Consider the following 20,834-nt stretch of genomic DNA (forward strand, 5'->3'; position numbering starts at 1 on the left):
TTTCCAACATGATCCCCTCCTACGTTTACACACTAAGTCCAGCGGCTGTAGAGCATATGGATCTTTGACCAAAAGTCTCTACAGCAGGGGTGATTGATAAGTTTGTGGCCTAAGGTAGAAGGAGATGAATTGCTAACTTCAAACTTTTCTGCATAAATACCCAAAGAGTTGAACTGCATGTGCATGTAACGAGAGCTATATAACTCATCTCCTTCTATCTTGGGTCACAAACTTATCAGTCACCCCCCTCCGTACATTGGATCAGACATTAGCTTTGCTAGAGAACCAGAGAATAGAGGGAGATGACCAGCTGTCTGATTGGAGGCCTGTGACTAGTGGAGAGCTGCAGGGATTGATGCTCAGTCCATTGCTGCTTGTCATCTATATCAATGATATGAATCAATGTGCTTAACTGGATCATCAAATTTGCTAATGACACCAAGATTGGGGGTGTAGTGGACAGTGAGAAAGACTATCAAAGTTTGCAGTAGGATCTGAACCAGCTGGAAAAAGGCTGAAATATGGCAGATGGAATTTAATGCAGACAATTGTGAGGACCGGCCAAGGTAGGTCTTACACAGTGTGCAGTAGGGTACTGAGGGCTGTAATAAAACGAAAGGATCTGGGACTACAGATCCATAATTCATTGAAAGTGGTGTTATAGGTAGGGTCATAAAGAAAGCATTTGGTGCATTGGCTTTCATAGTTCATTGTATTGAGTACAGGAGTTGGGGTGTTGTATTAAAATTGATGATGCCAAATTTGGAGGATTGTGTGCACCTACCCAGAGGAAAGATGTAAATGAGATTGGAAGAGTACAGAGAAAATTTACAAGGATATTTCTGGGACTGGAGGACCTGAATTATAAAGAAAGATTGAATAGGTTGGAACTTTATTCCCTTGAATGCGGACGATTAAGGGGTGATTTGATAGAGGTATACATAACTAAGGATATAGACAGGGTAAATGTAAAAATGCCATTTCCACTGAGGTTGGGTGAGATTACAACGAGAGGTCAAGAGTTAAAGTTGAAAGGTGTGGGTTTAAGGGAAAACATCTTCACTCAGGATGGTTAGTGTGTGGAATGAGCAGCTAGCGCAAGTGGTGAATGTGATTTTTGGTTTCAGTGTTTAAGAGAAGTTTGTATAGGTATATGAATGGCTTTGGTTTGGGTGCAGATAAAATGGTTCAGATTGGCTTGATTAGCTGAAAAGTCTGTTTCTGTTCTGTAGTTTTATGACTGTAAAACATATGGTGGATGTATGTAGTGGATTAGGAGTCTACTAGAAAACACAAGCTTAACATTTAGATGCTTCAGGGCCAGGATATTTTTTTAAAAATTTCATTTTTGAAGAAAGGTCATTGACATGAAGGAGATGGTGTCTGAACTGAGTATCTTCAGTAATTTGTTCAAGATTTCCAAAACCTTCAGTTCTTTATTTTTTCTTTTAGCATAAAGGATGGCGTGTGTTTTGATTTACATAGTCTGGTAAATTAGTTGCTCATCTTTTTATGGAAGGCATTGACAGGAGTGGTGCAAGATGCTTGTTTTCCAGTGAAATGAGCTACAAAGAATGCAGGTACGGATATGTGGTGAGACCAGGAACTGATTTGGATGTGGTGGCTGATGAAATATTTCCAGTCCACCTTTAGAGCTGTGACATACCTGATTCCTGTGAGTGTATTTAGAAAGGGAGGAAGGTTTCTGATTCTGTTTAAAGAAAGTACAAACTTGCAAATGTCAACAAATCCTAATAATACTGCATACTTCTAACTTTCTATAAAAATACTTTTGGGAGATTTCTCATTGTTTCAATTGTGCATTCAACAATGGTTTCATTTATTTAAATAATATTCCTTCAGGTTTTCTAAAAGCAGAAAAAATTTAAGGCGCTCTTCAGTTCAGAGGAAGAAGCTGGGAACTAGACTCTTTACAGAAGATGATGGCAGCAACAAAATGGTGGAGCAGACACAATCACTGCGTTTGACCCGCTCAGCAACACGCGCAGCGATGATAGCAAAACCAGAAAGTGACAAAAACAACCTATCAGCTATTGTTCCAGTGAATGGTGTGATGCCTTTCGTTGTGTTGTCACCAAATGACTGTAAGGTCATGGAATTGCAGGGGAAAAGTCACGTGACAAACTTATCTCGAATTTCATACGCCTCTGAAGATGTCAAGTTGTCTCAAAAGGCACGTGAGGGAAAATTGGATCCTTCACATGAAGTGGCTTTGGAAATATTGTCTCCTGTTGTCAGGAGCCCAAGTCGTACTGCAACAAAGGTGAAAATAGCAGAGCCTGTTACTGATGAAGAAAATGAAATAAAGAATGTATCTCCTTTAACTGTTGAGGAGTTGAATAATGTTACGGAAGTATCACCTACTGGTTTGCGTAGATCAGTACGAAGAAGTGTTACCAGTCGCCAGTTGAAGTGCATGAGTTTGGTGAAAACTCAACGGACTGTGATGCTACGAAGATCTATGAGAAAATCATCGCGTAAATTTAACAGGAAGGATGTGCTTCAAAATTCTTCTAGTTGTGAGTATAATTTTGAAAAGAGCATTTGTACAATATTTTCATGTTAGATCTAGCTAGGATGACAATTGTATCTTAACAGGTGTTAATATTGGGTAATCTTGGCTGCTTAAAAAATTATTTCACATTTATTAAAAGTATTAGAGAAATTTGTATTTTCTCAACATGTGCAGTGATTATTATGACAAGAATTTTGTCTCTGGTGTATATGATCAAGGAACAGTAACGAAATCCACTGGGATTAAGGAACCGCCAAGTTTTCATGTTTTGCGGAATGGTTTAAAGGGAAGGGATAGCTAGAATTTTGGGACTTGGCTACAATTCGTGCAGGTATAAAATATTTGAATTAGCCTTTTGATTTTTATGACCTAACTTGACCTGACAATTCCCTTAGTTTATTCAGGGCACTGATCCTACCTTTATTAAATTAACCCCTTTACTTGCTTTCTGAAGGAAAATAAACTATTCCTGGTTTGCCGTCTTACTATGCTGTCACAATTGCCCTTTCTTAACAAGTCCTTTACTGACGATGCGTATTGCTTCCTTTTTAAATCACTAGCTATACTTTGTCTCAGTAATAGGATTTAATCAGTCACAGAAAGCACCGACTGATGCATTGCTTTGATCCTTGCAATGCCTGCCCAAAATGGCCATGCAAGGATCATGGATCACAGTGATAGAAATGACAATAAAATGGCATTTGGGGTTAACTTTACAAGGCTTCAGCGTCTGGCTGATGCATTTAAATTTATCAGGTATATGTGCAGGAATAAAACATCTGGTCTCTTGCATTTAATGTGATAGCTGAATTTTTCATTGCAACTCTCTTGTGTCCCATTCTGTTTGTGTATAGGAATCTGAATGGTGTAGAGACTCACTTGAAATGTAATGAATTTTAATAACACTATTTGATTCTACCTTGCTAGACAGTTACCATGGCACTTTGGCTCTAGTTTCATACTTTGGCCAGGCCACATAACCTCTTGGCATCTATCATGTTCAACTCTTTGAGGTCAGTGTTCCAAAAGAGCACCTCATTTTTAAATGTGAACTTCAAATTTATTGAGGACCTGCCCTCGCTCTAGTCTGTGCACTCATCTCTGGAATGTTTAATGAAGGTCTGTGGTCTCTTACACCTACCTGAATACTTTGATATAATTTTAGTGTTAGTAACAGTATAAGCCCTCTTTACTGTTTATGCAATAAAGTCATTGTCCCTGTGTCTGTAAACACAAACTTTACAAATCTAAGGATAGGTTCACTGTAAAAGCTGACATGTCTACAAATATTTGTGAATTCTTTGGGCATACACCTTATGAAGCACTTTGATTTTCTGGGAGGGTCATGGGGAGGCTGGCTGAGAGTTTCCATCATCAGTTTTGTCAGTGAAGACAGCAACATTTCGTGGTATATTTATTGGTTAGAGAAGATGTGGGAAGCAGCCACTTACTTAAAAAAAATAGCAAATTGTCACTGTATAGTCTTGCAGTAAGTTATTGGTCCATGCATTAGCAATTTAATGCACAGATGATTTTGAATCTTGATTACAGCAGATCAATCCTTTTCATCAATTTTTTTGGTACTCAGCTGATTACAATTGTTTTGTAATATGCTTTCCTCTTAGGTCAAGACAACAATGACAATTTTGAAGGAGTTGATGAGAGAGAATGGTAAGAAATTTTATTGGAAATGCACATCTGTTGCTTAGTTTGATCTGAACATGTGCAGATGATGAGGTGCAGCCAAATGCCTTCTTATCTGAAGTTTCCAGTTGGAAAAATTTCTGAATATTTCAGCAGATGGTGTTCTGAGTTGGAGATTTTCTTTGGAGGTGCTGGTCTTGGACAATAATTTGTGTTAGTCTAGTAATTGTGTAGTACCTAAGCAATTTTTAGTTTATAATCTTTACATTAAAAATAAAACTGCTCTTTAGTGCAGGATTTGAAAGTAGCTGATTTGCCATACATGCATTGAAGCTCCTGAAAATCCAAATCTGATGTCTGTAGGGTTTTAAGTTTAAAAGCTAACAGCTGTTGAAGTATGCCGGACTACGGTGGCCATTATATGGAAAATATCCAGTTTGAGGAGCATTTTACCACCATTATAATTTGAATTATTTAGTGAGATATGACCAGAATTCTGGCAAAATGTGAAATGTACAGATTTTGAGATTGTTCAATAAGCAAATCATTTTTGGTGTAGGAAATTAAGTGTAGTCACAACCGAAAAATTTGTTGGAGAATGGTAGGCAGATCTCTTAAGTCATTAGGCTCCCACCTTTTGGACTTTTAGTGCAAAATCTAAGCTAAAGCTTGTAGTGCTAACTTAACAATACTGTGAACATAAGTCAATTGTGAACAGTAGGATCTGGTGAGTAAACTTGCAGTAATAATTTTATTTTTGTTGATGCTTTGCTGCACGCTTGAGTGCTCAGTGGAAGGGTGCTGATGCTTTTTCTGTTGGTCGTTGCTGTGCTGCTGATTGTGTGTGGGAGAGGGGTTGGGGGAGCTTCGGGTTCTAGCATTTTAACTGTCATTCATTCTTTGGGGCATTTCTGTTTCCATGGATTTATGCAAAGAGAAAGAATTTCAGGATGTATACTGCATACATTTCCCTGACATTAAATGTACCTATTGAAAAAAATATTAGCCAGGACATTATAGTTATGTAAATTTTTACTTATTTTCTAAGCAGTGAAATCAAGGAGGTTTCTACAGAGGATTCTTCAAAAATGTAAGTAAAACATAGTAAATAATGCAAAAAAATTGTTATATTTATGATGGTAGTTGCTTTAAAGCAAGATACCTTACATGTTTGATCCTGTTGTAAGACAACTTAAGTGATTTCAGTACACATTTTGTGCTTTTAAGATTTCATTGGAATTAAAAACCTTGTAATATAATTAAGCAGGAATACTACCTTATTTATACACAAGATACTGTAAGAACTCAGCAGGTCAAGCAGCATCTATGGAAATGCATAAACAGTTGAGCTTTATGGGCCAAGACACTTCATCAGGACTAGAAAGGAAGGGGGAAGATGACAGAATATAAAGGAGGACATGCTAGAAGGTGAGAGGTGAAGCCAGGTGGGTGTGGATTAAAGTAAGAAGCTGGGAGGTGATGGGTGGAAAAGGGGAAAAGCTGGAGAAGAAAGAATCTAATAAGAGAGTTTCCATAGGAGAAGAGGAAAGAAGAGGGGCACCAGAGGGAGGTGATAGACAGGTGAGGACAATGGGGAAATGGAGGGGGAATTCCCAAAACTGGTGAAATCTATGTTCATGCCATTAAGTTGGAGGCTACCCAGGTGGAATGAGGTGTTGCCCCACCAAACTGAGGGTGGCCTCTTTGTAGCAGAAGAGAAGGCTGTAGACCAACATGCTAGAACTGGTAGAAGAACAGGAATTAAAATTCTGCTTTTTTGCAGATAGAGTGGAGGTACTTAACAAAGTGGTCCCCCAATTTATATCGGGTCTCTCCAATGTAGAGGAAGCCTTAATGAGAGCACCAGATGTAGTGGGCCCCCCTAACAGATCTGCACTCACCTGGAAGGAGTGCTTCGCTCCCTAAATGGAGCTGAGAGTGGAGATAAATGGACAGATGCAGCATTTCTGTTGATTACTACCTTAAGTTGTTCACTTCTGCTTATGAAAGGGGAGATTAGTCTTTTGCAAAGTTTGTAGCTTTGAAGAATCGAATAATTCACAAGCTGAAGTTGCAAAGTGCCATGTAGGAAACTTGATAGATAATTGTTTTTGTAATTTCAGTGTTGAAGTGATTCCTAGCATCCCACCTGAACTTCAGCAGCCAAAAGTGGTGAAACAACCAGATACACTGGTAATGATTTTTTTTTTGTCATTTTTTGCCTCATTTTCATGTTAAAGAAACATAGTATTGTAGTTCTAATTTCTTTGCTCTGTACAGATTACTGAAAATCAAGAACGCAGATACACACGGAATGCTACAAAACTTGCCGTTAGCAAACCAGAGAATGAAGTGGAACCTGCTAAGTCACAATCTTCAAGAAGTTCACCAAGAATTCAGAAGAAAGGTTTGTAATTTGGTTAATTTCATGCCCTCAGCAGGCTCTCTTCCACTTTCTAGAAAAGCTCCATTTTCTGATTCCATGTTTCTACTCGACATTTCATTTAAAACTGTATTGGACATTGAAGCTCAAGCAGGAAGGATTCCTAACTCTGGTAACATCATAGAAATTGTACACCCTGTTTAATGTAATGTACAATAAAAGGAGAGTGCTGAATTTTTTTTCCCCTAAAGTAAGGAGTACTTTTGGCCCAAGTGTAAAAATTCAGTGGTAGTCAGGTAATCTGGTTCCTTTAGGGTAGACACAAGAATAACAATTTTCTTTAAAGTTCAAATCAAGTTATTGTCATATGCATAAGTACATGTATTGGAGGTACAGTGAAAAATTAACTTGTAGTAGCATCACAGGAATGCATAGCATCATATAACCAGCATTCACATGAAAAATAGGTTTAAGATTTTGAAATCAACTTTTACAAGAACAAAAAAAGTCCATTGTAGTGCAAAGTAATTATCAGTGTAGTCTTACTTGAGCATAAGTGCATATAAGGATAAAACGTTTATATAAATGATTTTAAAATGTGAGTTATTTTAAGATTTTATCACCTCAAGTTGAAATTTGAAAGCTTGAATTCTTCAACTTTTGCAAGTAAATTAATTTAGTTTCTTGGCATTACAGATTAGGAACTCTCAGTTTCAGATCTTGTTCTAAACACACACCCTTCCCCCATGGGGACCTTGATAATGGTCTTACTAAAATCCAGAAAAACAACTTCCACAGCTCTGCCTTCATCAATCACCTCCTGGAAAAACTCAATCAAGGAAAAGCACAATTTTCCTCTGACAAAGCTATATTGACTGTCCCTAATTACACCTTAGTTTTCCAAAATGATTAAGTCACTGGAGTTGACCAGTTTTACAAAATAAAAGTGAGCTAATTTCCTGCTTATTGTTGAGCCATTATAACTAGTATTGCATATTTCTTTTGTTTTTCATGTTGCTATGTCAAATTCTAGCAACATGATGTTCTAACTAAAATGAATTTTATCAGAGCATTTTCTAGTGTACAACTCGAGCTGTGAATAAAAGGTGAAATCTTATTTTTGTCATTTGACATTTTGTGATATTTTTGAAAGAAAATTGTTTGTTTTTCCTTTATTGTCTGATCCAATGTGGAGTATGAAGTTGCATTATTGATTTTAAAGTTGTCTGCTGTAGTACACTGCCATAAAGACAAGTATTTATTGTCTTTTGTTTTAAATGCAGACAGCAGTGATTCTGATAAATCGAGCTCTTCTGATTGCCAAAGTGCTGGGTAAGTATGGGAAATGCTGGGTCCTTGGTGCAAGTGGTTTAAATGTGGCAGAATTTGTTTGGTGCTTCCAGGAGGGTTTCTTAGATCAATATATAGATACTATAATGGAGGATGAGCTGTACTGTATCAAGGTGGAAAAACAATTTGGTAACAGTGATCACAACTCAAGTTTTAAGGTAGCCACAGGTAAGTGTGGACCTTGAAGGAGAATATTGAGGGGGAGCAGGGCAATTTATGATAGTATTAGGCAGGAACTAGGGAGAGTTAATTTTAAAAAAAAAGTTGTTTGAGCAATTCCACATCTGACATGGAGGGTTTTTAAAGGCCAGATGCATAGAAAACAGGACAGGTACAGTATGCTTCAGTCGGAAGGACAAGGACGGCAAGGTAAAAGAACCTTGGATGTCGAGGGAGGTGATGAATTTAGTCAAGGAAAAGGAAATCAAACAGAGCTGTTGAGGATTATAAAGAACTCATGAAGGTAACTAGGAAAGCCAAGATGGGCCGTGAAAAGTTATTGGCAAGTAGGATTAAACAGAATCCCAAGGTATTCTATTAATTAAAATGAAGAGGATAACTAGGGAGAAAGTGGGTCTCCAGGATAAAGGAAGGAACATGCACTTGATGCTACAGGATGTGGGTGAAATCCTAAATGAGCACTTCAGTATTTACCAAAGAGAAGTACATAGAGGATAAGATCTGAGTGGATCATGCTGATATGCCAGAGTATTTGGAGATAAATAAAGAGATAGTAATGAAAATAAAGTGTAACTCTCTAGGGTATTCAGGGAGACGCAAGATGAGGTTGCTGATACCTTGACAAGAAATTTATGTCCTCTCCAGTCACAGGCAAGGTCCCAGATGACTAGTGAGTAGCTAATATTTATCCATTATTCGAGAAGGGAAATGGGGATAATCCTGATATTATAAACTGGTGTGTCTCTTGTAAGTAGTAGGGAAATTACAGGAAAGGATTATTGAGACTATTTATGAGCATTTAGCTTAATTAGAGACAGTAAGTAATTAGTCAGAGACACGTTGTCCCTTGATTGAGATTTTCCAGGAGGAGACAGAGGTCGAGCTGTGGATGTTGCCTTTGTGGATTTTAGTAAGGCCATTGTCAAGATCCTTCATGTAGATGAATTTGCCAAGAACAACCATGGTCATGGAAAAAACATGATCGCCTATGTCGTGTGACACAGTATATAACAAGATGTACATACATATTTTGTGAAAAAGACTTAAACATGTGTATGTTGATGGGGTGCCAAGACTTTTGCACTTTGTTCTATTTGTCAACATGGAGTGACAGTGAGTTTGTAAATCTGGAGGGGGCAAAGTATGTTGGGAATGGCGAGGGTGGAACACTGTGGGAGAGATGTGAGACAGGTGACAGAGAAGATGGGATGTGAGGGGGTGGGGATGTGGTGTGGGTGCAGACACCAGGCAAGGTCAAATATAGTATATAAATAAAAGCTTGGTGGTGCTTTGCTTAGAAGACTGCCAAAGGATATAGAACGGTTCCAGATATGGGAGATGTGGGTGGAGAAAAAGCATATGGAGTTTAACCTGCCAAATGTGAAGTTTTGAACTTTGGAGATCAAATGTAAAGGAACAGTACACTGAATGGCAAGAAAATAGTGTTGGTGCGTAGAGGTACATTCAATGCCATAGCACTCTGAAAATAATGCTGTCAATATAACACCAAAGTACCCCTACCCAAAAAAAATTGGAAAAAAAAAGTTCTATGGTCATTTCTTGTACTTTCTGGCATACTGAACAACATATTAAAAGTTAGACAGAAACGGAGCGTGGAAAGTAAAAAAAAAACAAAAAAATCTGATGTTTAAAAAAAAAATGGCTGCTAATGAAAAGAATCGGGCCCATACCTGACTTAGTTTGCTATATTTCACCATTTCTAACAATGGTAGTGCCATAATTGTGATATAAAAAGGATGAACTGGGGGGGGGGGGGGACCTCCAAAACCAGCACACTGTGAGCCAACTACCAGCACATGGTAGGGATTGCTAGGGCACTTGTTGCACCCAATCAAATGGGTTCATTGGAGTTGCATCTCAGTGCCATCCCAGCTTGCTTGCCGAAATTTGTGGCCGCTGGCCATCCGTATTATCTGATGTCGGCTCGTCTCTATCTCCAGAAGATGCATGCATTGGAGAATGACAGCTCTGAGGTTCATCAGACGTTCCGGACTGGGTTCCATGTAATCAGACACAGCAACCAATACTGGGCTAGCCTTGGCTCTGATCTTGTGATAGAACAGACACTAATGCGCTCACTAAAAAGCCAAGGGGGCCTAGTGCGAGGAAGTGGGATGTCAGAGCACCAGACAGCAGTTTGGACTATGTCTTCCACTGTGTTATCCTCTTACAACCATGTCATGCAAGAGCTGACTGTGAATAGTTACACAACAAATGAACAACATAAGGAGTTGTCCAGCTCCAGAGTGAGTAGAGACAAGGCTGACCTTGGAAAAAGTTGCAGCAAAACTGGACTGTTTCATGCCATTTTCATATGATAAATCATTACGCACCATCATCACAGGGGTTTATGCAAATAAAGATGTCAATGTACATGACCTGTTCTCAATAGGAAAGGACAGGAAGTGTTAGATAGGAAATATTAGGAAGATGGACGGACACTCTGTTTTCTTGTATTCGCACAAAAGGAGTTCGAAGGTCAAGACACTAGCATCCAGCAGGGCAGTCGAAGTTGCTGAAGACTGTACCATAGATCCAGTGCTGTTATTCCAAAGGTTCCTAGCTGTGTCACAGACAGGTGATCTCCAGCTAGACGAAGTGATGAACTATGAACTCTGTCCATATCCGATGTCTTCATTTGAAGCAAAGAACATCTTGCACCAGCTGGATAAGCCACAACTGGCATTAGTGTTAAAGAACTATGTCACCTCTAAATCGGACAATGCTGTCACACAGACGGTCCCAGTGACAGATCACTATGTTCTAGATGGACTATGCACTGCTTAAAATGGATGGAGGGGTGCACCGATAGTTCAATTGCAGATAACTACACCTCAGCCACTGTCAAACACTATGCCAGAACCACTGTAGTGTTTAATGATTATGGGGTTGGGCCAAGCATAAAAGAGGTACCTCTGCTCCAGAGGTACTTATTCAAATGATTCACTGCAACTGTTTGGGAGGGTGCAATACGCTAAATGTACCTGCAGAAAGCATGGGCTGGAATGCACCAGTGCATATGGGCATTGCCAAGCTGGCAACTGTGATGATATGACAAAAGAGCCAGTGATAGAAGAGGATGCATCTGAGGAGCCATAAGGTAGCATATTATGTGTCACCACATCGGTACTTAATACCAGGGTTGTCCCTTGATTATGTCATGATGTCAGTACAAATGGAACTTTCATTCCAGGAGCTACTGTAATTTGAAAAACATTGGTGAAAAGAGCATTCATTGAAACATCAGATTTAAAAAAACTTGCAGTTTGATAGTTATCAGTCAGATTTTTGATGTTTTTCTGCTGGTGGCCATCTTGTTTTTTGATGTCATTTTTGGAGACTTTCCGTGTGTCAAATTGTCCAACTTTTGATACGTTGTTCTCCACATTGAATAGTGCAATCAACGATCATAAAACATTTCTTTGCAATTTTTTGGGGGTTAGGTGGTATATTGACCGGCCTAAAATGGCTACACAGTTTGACAGCTTAATGCCTCTGTACCCTAAAACATAAAATTAATAAACCTATTCACACTTTTGTTCCCTGATGTAGAATTGAATTTGGGCTGCTTAGTGATAAAGAAAAAAAGTGCTACAGTAATGTCCTAAATTTTTAAGTGGTCCAGGAGATAAGTAGTTGTAACCTTGCATTTGGGAGGAATGAGATAGCAATTGGGTTTTTTGTTGATGAATATATAAATATAGGTAAGATAGTTCATTAAAGTTTTTGTTTCCTTAACGTATTGTACAGAGATGAGAAGATCAAAAAAGAAGAGAAATTCAAAAAATTTTAATGGAACCACACAGTATAATTCTTTTTGTTTTACTGTGTGCATACATGATTAATGATGGCTAATGATGCTCAGCCAATCAAGAATTCAGGATCTGACAGTACAGTTGCAATTGTCTTTTGTAACGCAGGTTTATATTGTCATGCTTGTTTGCAGCACTAACTTAATTATATCTTAGGCGGAAGCGAAGTTACAAGTATGCAGTGGCAAATTCAGATGATTATTCTGAGGAATTGGAAAAAGAGAATTCTCCGCCAAGAAAGAAGACTCCTTCACCACCACCCTTCACTAATAAGGTGTTGTTCTCAGTGTTCTGGCCTTCTGAAATATATGGGAGCTCAAGACCTATTTTTTTGTGAAAATTGAGACCACCTTTTCTACTGCTTCACTTGTAGCCTAGCCAGTTATGAACTCAAACTTCCAATGCTATTTCACTGCATGAACTGCCTTCTCCATGAACTTGCCTTGAGGACGAGATCCAACTCCAGTTCCTTTGACTCTTCTTTTTCTGACGCTATGTTTTTAATTAAATTTTGGACCCTCTGGTCCACCAGACCTGCACCAACCATGAGGCCAATCCAAACTAATCCCGATCAACCTGCAAATGGTTTATGTCCCACTGTCCCTTGCCTGTTCATGTCTGCCCATATGTCTATGAAATAATATTGTATTTACCACCTCCTCTGGAAGTGCCTGAGACTTGCCCCTCACATCTTTAAAACTTCCCCCTTTCACCTTGTGCCTATGCCTCTACTATCAGAAATTTCTATCCTGGGGATAGACTTTCTACCACATCTCTATTTCTACTGTATACTGGATCTCTCATAATCACAAAGATGTTTTTTTTCCTCAAAGCTGTTACATATTTTTTTAACAAGATAATTTTCCTAAATGCTTAAAAGGCAACCTCTTGCTGACCAATTTAAGTGTGTATCATTTCCTAGTATTTAATGTCAAATTATTGTCTATTATGTCTGTGTCCTTTCTTGTCCTCTATGTCAATAGGGTTGTTCTGTAATTAGACAGTCATTTTCTTTCCTTGGAATAGTCAATTCTGTGTATTAACTTTTTTGCACTCAATTACACACTGTATCCTGTTCAGCCTCCTCTACATTGATAAAATCCGATGTAGATGGACTATTTTGTCAAGAACCTTCCCTCCATCCACAACAAGCAGGTTTCAGCAGTGACCAACCATTTTAATTCCAATCCCCATTCCCATTCTGACATGTCAGTCCGTGGCTGCCTCTACTGCCATGGTGACACCACTCTCACTTGGAGAACCTCATTATATCTGGGTAGCCTGCAACCTGCTGGCTTGAATATCAATTTCTCTAGCTTCCAGTAACTTCTCCAACTTGCCCCTACTTTTTCTGTTCAAATTCCTTCTTCAGCGCTTTATCTTTTCCACCTCTTACCTCCCAGCTTCTCACTTCACTCTCCACCTCACCTGATGTCACCTTCCAGTTTGTCCTCCTTCTCCTCCCCCCACCACCTTATTCTGGCCTCTTCACCCCCCCCCCCCCCCAGTCTTGATAAAGAGTCTCCACCCAAAATGCCGACTCTTTATCCTTTTCCATAGATGCTGCTGGGTTCGTCCAGCACATTGTATATGTTACTCTGGATTTCCAGCATCTGCACAATCTTTCGTTTACAATTACACATTGCATTTTGGTTCCAATTGGAGTCTGGTGCTTTCAACAGACTTGATAATCCTAATTCTTATTTCGATTGCCCTGAGTAATTAACTTGAAATCCTGCAAAGCAAACAGAAAAGGCTGAAGTGTGGGTGGCTAATCTGTGGCAGGAATTGAAATAATTGAAAACTTAACATGCATCTGAGGAAGCAATAACATTGATGGTATAATTAGTAGAGTGGCAATATAAAGAAATAAGTGGAAAAAAAATTAAAATTTAAGAAAATAATACATTGAGTTCCATAGGTGAGAAAAAGACAATGAAGGGGGATAGTGTGTAAGCACATAATAGTTGTCAGGTTTTTTTTAAATGAACAAGGGAGCCTTTACCTTAAAACAAAATTTCTCTAGATTGGTTAGAGTTTGGTGAAGGCAAGTGGGGGCTCCAATCAAATGAAGAAAAAGGTAGCAAAAAGGCCAGTGTACCAAACACAGATCTGTCTTTATTTATTGAGATAAAGTGCAGAATAGGTCCTTCAAGCCGCACCACCCAGCAACCCCTGATTAATCCTAGCCTAATCATGGGAGGTCTTCTGGAGGTGTAAAGGGTGACACAGTTTCCTTGAAGGCCATCTCCATGTACTTATACAGTAGTCATTTAGTGTCTGTCATCCTGTCATTCAAATACTATTAGACTGTCCTTTACCGTTTTTTAGTATTTTGCTTTTTCTTTCCAAATTGTTTATCTCCATTTAATACTTGAAGTCAACCTGCTACAAGACAGTTGACAGCCTTTGACTATCTTGGTCTTTCTTATCCTTTTCCCAAATTTTGTAAATTTAATATTTTGAACTCGAGTCTGATTTATGAATGTTCCTTAAAATACTTTGACTTGTTATCTAATTCTGGCTCTCTAATGAACAATTTACTCCCGTAGGTGGTTCAACCAAAGCACAAGAGTTTCCTCCATACTGTCCAGAAGAATCAATTGCTGATGACTCCTGTTTCAGTTAGCCGCACGGTAGTAAAGTCCTTCATAAAACGTAATACTCCACTGAAAGTTGATCCCAAGGTAGGAGCAATTTGTTTCTTTAGTAATTTTGTATACCAGACTTAAAAATAAAAGGCATATTTTCAAAACTCATCTTTGTAATCTTTCATAAATCTAAGACCTTTTATGTTTCTTCAAACTGGCATTCTGAGTAATCTTTATCTCAGTCTTAGTTCATTTCATTCTCAATCAGTTTTCAGCATCTAAGGTGTTGGTTTCAATAAATGCTTTCCTATTTCTCTTCTGTAAAAGCTCAACTTTGACAAAGTATTTAGTCAAATGATAAAAGGTCTGAGGTTTCAGTGTCAAATTTATGTTAATAATACCCCTTTGACAAATGGTCTCAATATTTAAGTATCCTTTGCAATTTGAAATAAAAAGCAACGATTGCATATAATGAAAGTTCTTAAACCTTCCTTTGTTTTTTCTAGGATCAGGAAAGGGTCCGTCTAGAAAATCTTAAGAAGAAACGGGAACAGGAAGAAGAAAGAATACAAAAAGTGGAGGAACAGAAGAAGCGTAAAGTAGAAGAGTATAAAAAGTAAGTTCAAAAGATCTGGCAGTGGAGTAAAGACAGAATTCTAAATGAGAACCATTTTTAAGGTCCTTTACAATTAATTTTAGAGTATTTGAAATAAGTGGCATGGTCATACTCCAATTAAATATGATTCTTGTGAGATCACCTATATACAGGTCTTATCTGAGAAAATATGTACGTGGTCATAGAGATGGGCAATACAGAACTAGGCCATTTGGCCTGCCATATCCATACTTACATGGTTCACATCTATATTTATCTGCAATTGGTTCATAACCCTCAATGCCTGGCTTTTTGTATTAAAAAGCTTTTTTAAGTATATAAAGGGTAAAAGAGTTGGGTGGGTATAGGACCAAGAGAAAATGATGCTGGAGATATTGTAATGAGAAATGCGGAGATGGCAGAGGAACTGAATAGGTATTTTGCATCAGTCTTCACAGTGGAAGATGTATGCAGTATGTCGGACATTCAGGAGTGTTGGGGAAGTAAAGTGAAAATTACGAATGAGAAGGTACTCAGGAAGCTTAATGGTCTGAGGGTGGATAAATCTCCTGGACCTGATGGATTGTACCCTCAAATTCTGAAGGAAATAGCTAGAAGAGATTGCGGAGGCATTAACAATGATCTTTCAAGAATTGGTAGATTCTGGCATTGTACTGGATGACTGGAAAACTGCAAGTGTTACTCTGCTATTTAAGAAAGGTGGGATGTAGCAGAAAAGCGGGGTAGGCAAGGAGATGCAGTAGATGTGATGTATTCAGGCTTTCAGAAGGCCTTTGACAAGGGGCTGCACATGAGGCTGCTTAGCATGATAGAATCCCATGGAATAACAGTGGAGTTACCAGCAAGGGTGGAGCATTGGCTGATTGGCAGAAAACAGAGTGGGAATAAAGAGATCCTATTCTGGCTGGCTGCCAGTTATCAGTGGATTTGGTGTTGGGACTGCTGCTTTTTACAATGTATTTCAATGATTTGGACTGTGGGACTAATGGATTTATGGCTATATTTGCTGATGATACAAAGATGGGTGGAGGAGCAGGTAGTGTTGAGGAAACAGAGAGACTTGGATAGTTTAGGGCATCGGCAAAGAAATGGCACATGAAATACAATGTTGGAAAGTGTATGGTTGTGTACTTTGGAAGAAATAAACAGGCAGACTATTATTTAGATGGGGAGAAAATTCAAAATGCAGAGATGCAAAGGGACTTGGGAGTCCTTGTGCAAGATATCCTAAAGGTTAACCTCCAGGTTGAGTCACTGGTGAAGAAGGCGAATGCAATGTTGACATTCATTTCTAGAGGTAGAATTTAAGAGCTGGGATATGATGTTGAGGCTCTATAAGGCACCCGTGAGACCACATTTGGAGTATTGTGTGTAGTTTTGGGCTCCTTATTTTAGAAAGGATATACTGACATTGGAGAATGTTCAGAGAATGATTCCAGGAATGAAAGGGTTACTGTATGAGGAACATCTGTAGCTCTTGGGCTGAATTCCCTGGAGTTCAGGAGAACGAGGGGGGGATCTCATACAAACATTTCGAATGTTAAAAGGCCTGAACAGATTGGATATGGCAAAGTTATTTCCCATGGTAAGAAAGTCTAGGATAAGAGGGCACAACTTCAGGATTGAAGGACGTCAATTTAGAACTGAGATGCAGAGAAATTACTTTAGTCAGAGGGTGGTAAATCTGTGGAATTTGTTGTCACAAGTGGCTGTGGAGGCCAGATCACTAGGTGCATTTAAGACAACGATAGATAGGTTCTTGATTAGCCAAGGCATCAAATTGTATGGGGAGAAGGCACGGTGTGGGTATAACTGGAAGAATTGGATCAGCTATGATTGAGTGGTGGAGCAGACTAAATAGGCTTCTGCTCCAATATCTTATGGTCTTGTATATTTCAGACCATGGATGATGATGGCAAGCACCCTATATGCCACCTTTACCACCTCATCTATCTGTGGTACCATCTTCAGGGATTGATGAAATTGTACCCAAGGTCCATTGGTTCATCAAAGAGTAGGTCATCTGGCCTGTTGAATCTGTTCCACCATTCAGTAAGATCATGGTTGATCTTGGGTCCACCTACTCTCTTGTTTCCCCCATAACCCCTAATTCCCCTACCATGCTAGAATCTATTTACTTTTGTCTAAAATATATTTAATGAGATGGCCTCCACTGCTTTCCTGGAGAGAATTCCACATTTTCGCTATTCTCTGGGAAAAGCAATTGCTTCTCATCTCTGTGTTAAATCTACTCCTCCCTTCTCCCCCCCCCCCCCCCCCCCAACCAAGATCTTGAGGCTACGTCCCCTAGTTCTAGTCTCGCCTATCACTGGAAATAACTTTCATGTCCCATTCTTTAAAGAATGGTGTTTCACATCACCATTGCTACCTTCACCTGCATCTCCTCCAGTCCTCGGACATCCATATTCACCACACCTTCCTGCCATCAGAACTCTTGTCCTCACCTACCACCCCATGAGCCTCCATATCCAACAGAGGGATCATTCCCTCCACAATTCCCTTGTCCAATCATATCTCCCCACTAATCTTTCACCTGGCACCTACTCCTGGGAATAGTAGAAATGCTGCACCTGTCCATTTGCCTCCTCTTTCACTTCAACTAAGGGTCCCACATAATCCTGCCAGGTAAGGCAACATTTAGCCTGCAAATCTGTTGTGGTCGTCTACTGATTCCAGTGCTCCTGATGTGATCTCTAATTTGGTAAGACTTGAAATACATTGGGGACACTGCTTTGTTGAGCACCTTCGTTCCATCTGCCAAAAGCATGATTTTCTGGTGCCCAACCATTTCAATTCCAATCCCCATTTCCATTCTGACAGGCCTGCTACCATAATGAGCCCGCTCTCGGGTTGGAGGATCCATCTGGATGGCCTCCAACTTAATGACATGAAAGTTAATTTCTCCAACTTTCTGTAATTTTCTTCCACCCTCCTTCCCCTTCATTTCCTTACTCTAGTACACTTCTTGCCTCTTCTCCTCAACTGCCTATCATCACCTGGTGCCCATCCTTCACTTTCTCCCATGGTCTAGTCTCTCATCAGATTCCTTCTCGAACTCTTTGTTTTTCCACCTGTCACCACTGACCACTGTGGTTCTTTCTTCATCCACCCCCCCCCCCCCCCCAGGGGGGTTTTGGGGCTTTTGTTAGGTGGGAGCTGAAAAGGGGAGACACTGGGGAGAACTGGTTGTAGGATACGACCCAGTGGGAGACCCGTTTGTTTCAGATGGACTGAAAGTGGAGTGAGCTTTCATGTGGACCGAGGGCTTAGCGTGTGATTAGCCGACAGGTTCAAGATGAGCTCCAACTTGTGCACATCTGACTTTTTAATTAAAAAGGACCCTTTTTGTATTATTTACTTTACTAACCCTTGAGCTGAGATTCATAAATATAGTTCCTTCAATCGTATGCAGTGTACTTGTAGCAAATCACACAGCATCCACACAAACTGGAGTTTGGGGTGGGAGAGCTGTCTCAATCTCACGAGTTTGGCGGGACTGGAGAGTGTCTTCCCTAGACTTACGCAGCCATGGAAAACAGGGGGTTTCAGTATATTGCAAAAATAAAAGGCCCACCAATGAGCAATTCCATCTGATTACCAGCCAACCCTGAAACTCATTGGCCTCAATGGAAATTCAGGCAGACATGTTCCACTACATCAACATGTTTAGTTACTAGGTCTTTTTTATATTTAAAAAAAATTACATTTGTTAAGCAGGATTTCCTGTGAACAAAGCCACGCTGACTATTCCTAAACCATACCCTTTTAAGTAAAGATAAGCCCTTTTCTAGTAAACTATTAATTAGTTATTCGGCATATTTTTGATGCTCTTAAATAAGGAAACAGGTTAGTTGTATGAGAGGTCTTTAAATAGTCCACCTGCTATATATACTTCATTATCTTGGGATTTTCTTCCTGTCCACCTTACTCAACCCATTGAGTGCCATCTGAAGTTCCTCTGCTCCAAAGGACACTGAGGATTTAAAAAGTATCTTGAAATGAACTTGGTCTTTATTTAGCCCCATGCATTATGTGCTCATGATTTAATGGAGTATGATTTGTTCTTTGCTAAAAGTAACCAGATTTTTATCTTGTACAGGAAACGAGAAATGCAAGTAAAACGTTTTTTGGAAACCCGATCCAGAGTTCAACAGCAAGAGGAGGAGAAGATAAAGAAAATTGAGCAGAAGTTTGCTCAGATTGATGAGAAGAATGCAAAGGTATTTTGATTCAGACTTGATAAAATTAAAAGGTTGTGACAGTCCAGTTTCTTTGTTTCCATTTAGTGTACAAAATACTTGGAGTCAATACATTCTGTTTCCCTTCACAGGTACGTGAAGAAAGATTTGCTGAAAAAGGGAAAAAGAAATTAGTTACCAAGAGGATGGAGGAAGCAGAAGCTCGAAGGCGGCAAGAGGAAGAAGCTCGAAAACAGAAATCGCAACAGTTGGTATGGCTAACATAAGAAGTTCTATTCGGCTATCTTAATCAACTTGCCACTTTTATTTAATACATTGATCTCCCTTTTGCACAATGCTATGGAAAATTTTCTCCTTGGCTTACACCTATATGTCTACTTGAGCCTGTTTTATTTAGACATAAAAACATAGAAAAGCACAATACTGGCCCTTCGGCCCACAAAGCTGTGCCGAACATGTCTTTAGAAATAACTAGGCTTGCCCGTAGCCCTCTATTTTTCTAAGCTCCATGTATCTATCCAGGAGTCTCTTAAAAGACTGTCGTTTCCACCTCCACCACTGCTGTCGGCAGCCCATTCCACGCACTCACCACTCTCTGCATGTTTAAAAAAAACTTGCCCTCTCATTATCTTGTACACCTCTATCAGCTCTCATCCTCTGTTGATCCAAGGAAAAAAGGCTGAGTTCAGTCAACCTATTCTCATAAGATATGCTCCCCAATCCAGGCAACATCCTTGTAAATCTCCGTTGCACCCTTTCTATGGTTTCCACGTCCTTCCTGTAGTGAGGTGACCAGAAGAACTGAGCACAGTTCTCTAAGTGGGGTCTGACCAGGGTCCTATTTAGCTGCAACATTACCTTTCGGCTCCTAAATTCAATTCCACGATTGATGAAAGCCTATGCACCATATGCCTTCTTAACCACAGAGTCAACCTGCTTAGCAGCTTTGAGTGTCCCATGGACTTGGACCCCAAGATCCCTCTGAACCTCTACACTGCCAAGAGTCTTACTATTAATACTAAGTTCTGCCATCATACTTGACCTACCAAAATGAACCACCTCACACTTAACTGGGTTGAATTCCATCTGCCAATTCTCAGTTCAGTTTTGCATCCTATCAATATTCAGCGTAACCTCTGACAGCCCTCCACACTTTCCACAGCAACCCCAACATTTGTGTCATCAGCAAATTTGCAGAAAGTAAGGTCTCGCTTCAAACAGCTGAGGTTGGACTTCACTCCGCTGTGGTTACGGTCAAATTTGCTTTAAATTGCAAATTCAGCTACTGTTTGCTATAGCTCCTGATTATCATTTTCTTTCATTAATCATTGTTTTAGGCTCATTAATTTGATTATTTTAGGTTCAGTGTTGCTGGATTCTATTTTTGACTCAATTACAGGAAAAGTAGACTGCAAGGATTCTACCTGCAGGTTTTGTTTGCCGCCATCGACTCTACTGATTCAGCAGTTTTGACATGAGCT

At 39.5% G+C, this 20,834-nt stretch overlaps 1 protein-coding gene across 3 annotated transcripts in view; it reads left to right on the forward strand.

The window, feature by feature from the left end:
• incenp (inner centromere protein) overlaps positions 1 to 20,834 on the forward strand; it is a 40,494-nt gene that overhangs the window by 6,637 nt on the left and 13,023 nt on the right. For all 3 annotated transcript variants that reach the window (XM_059975616.1, XM_059975615.1, XM_059975617.1), the window contains exons 4-14: positions 1,864 to 2,540; positions 4,162 to 4,207; positions 5,229 to 5,270; positions 6,304 to 6,373; positions 6,461 to 6,587; positions 7,847 to 7,895; positions 12,083 to 12,200; positions 14,479 to 14,613; positions 15,024 to 15,133; positions 19,254 to 19,374; positions 19,485 to 19,604. In XM_059975616.1, the coding sequence (XP_059831599.1) occupies positions 1,864 to 2,540; positions 4,162 to 4,207; positions 5,229 to 5,270; positions 6,304 to 6,373; positions 6,461 to 6,587; positions 7,847 to 7,895; positions 12,083 to 12,200; positions 14,479 to 14,613; positions 15,024 to 15,133; positions 19,254 to 19,374; positions 19,485 to 19,604 (1,615 nt within the window). The remainder of the gene's footprint in view (positions 1 to 1,863; positions 2,541 to 4,161; positions 4,208 to 5,228; positions 5,271 to 6,303; positions 6,374 to 6,460; positions 6,588 to 7,846; positions 7,896 to 12,082; positions 12,201 to 14,478; positions 14,614 to 15,023; positions 15,134 to 19,253; positions 19,375 to 19,484; positions 19,605 to 20,834) is intronic.

The sequence above is a fragment of the Hypanus sabinus genome, chromosome 7 (assembly GCF_030144855.1).
Source record: "Hypanus sabinus isolate sHypSab1 chromosome 7, sHypSab1.hap1, whole genome shotgun sequence".
Classification (NCBI taxonomy): Eukaryota; Metazoa; Chordata; class Chondrichthyes; order Myliobatiformes; family Dasyatidae; genus Hypanus; species Hypanus sabinus.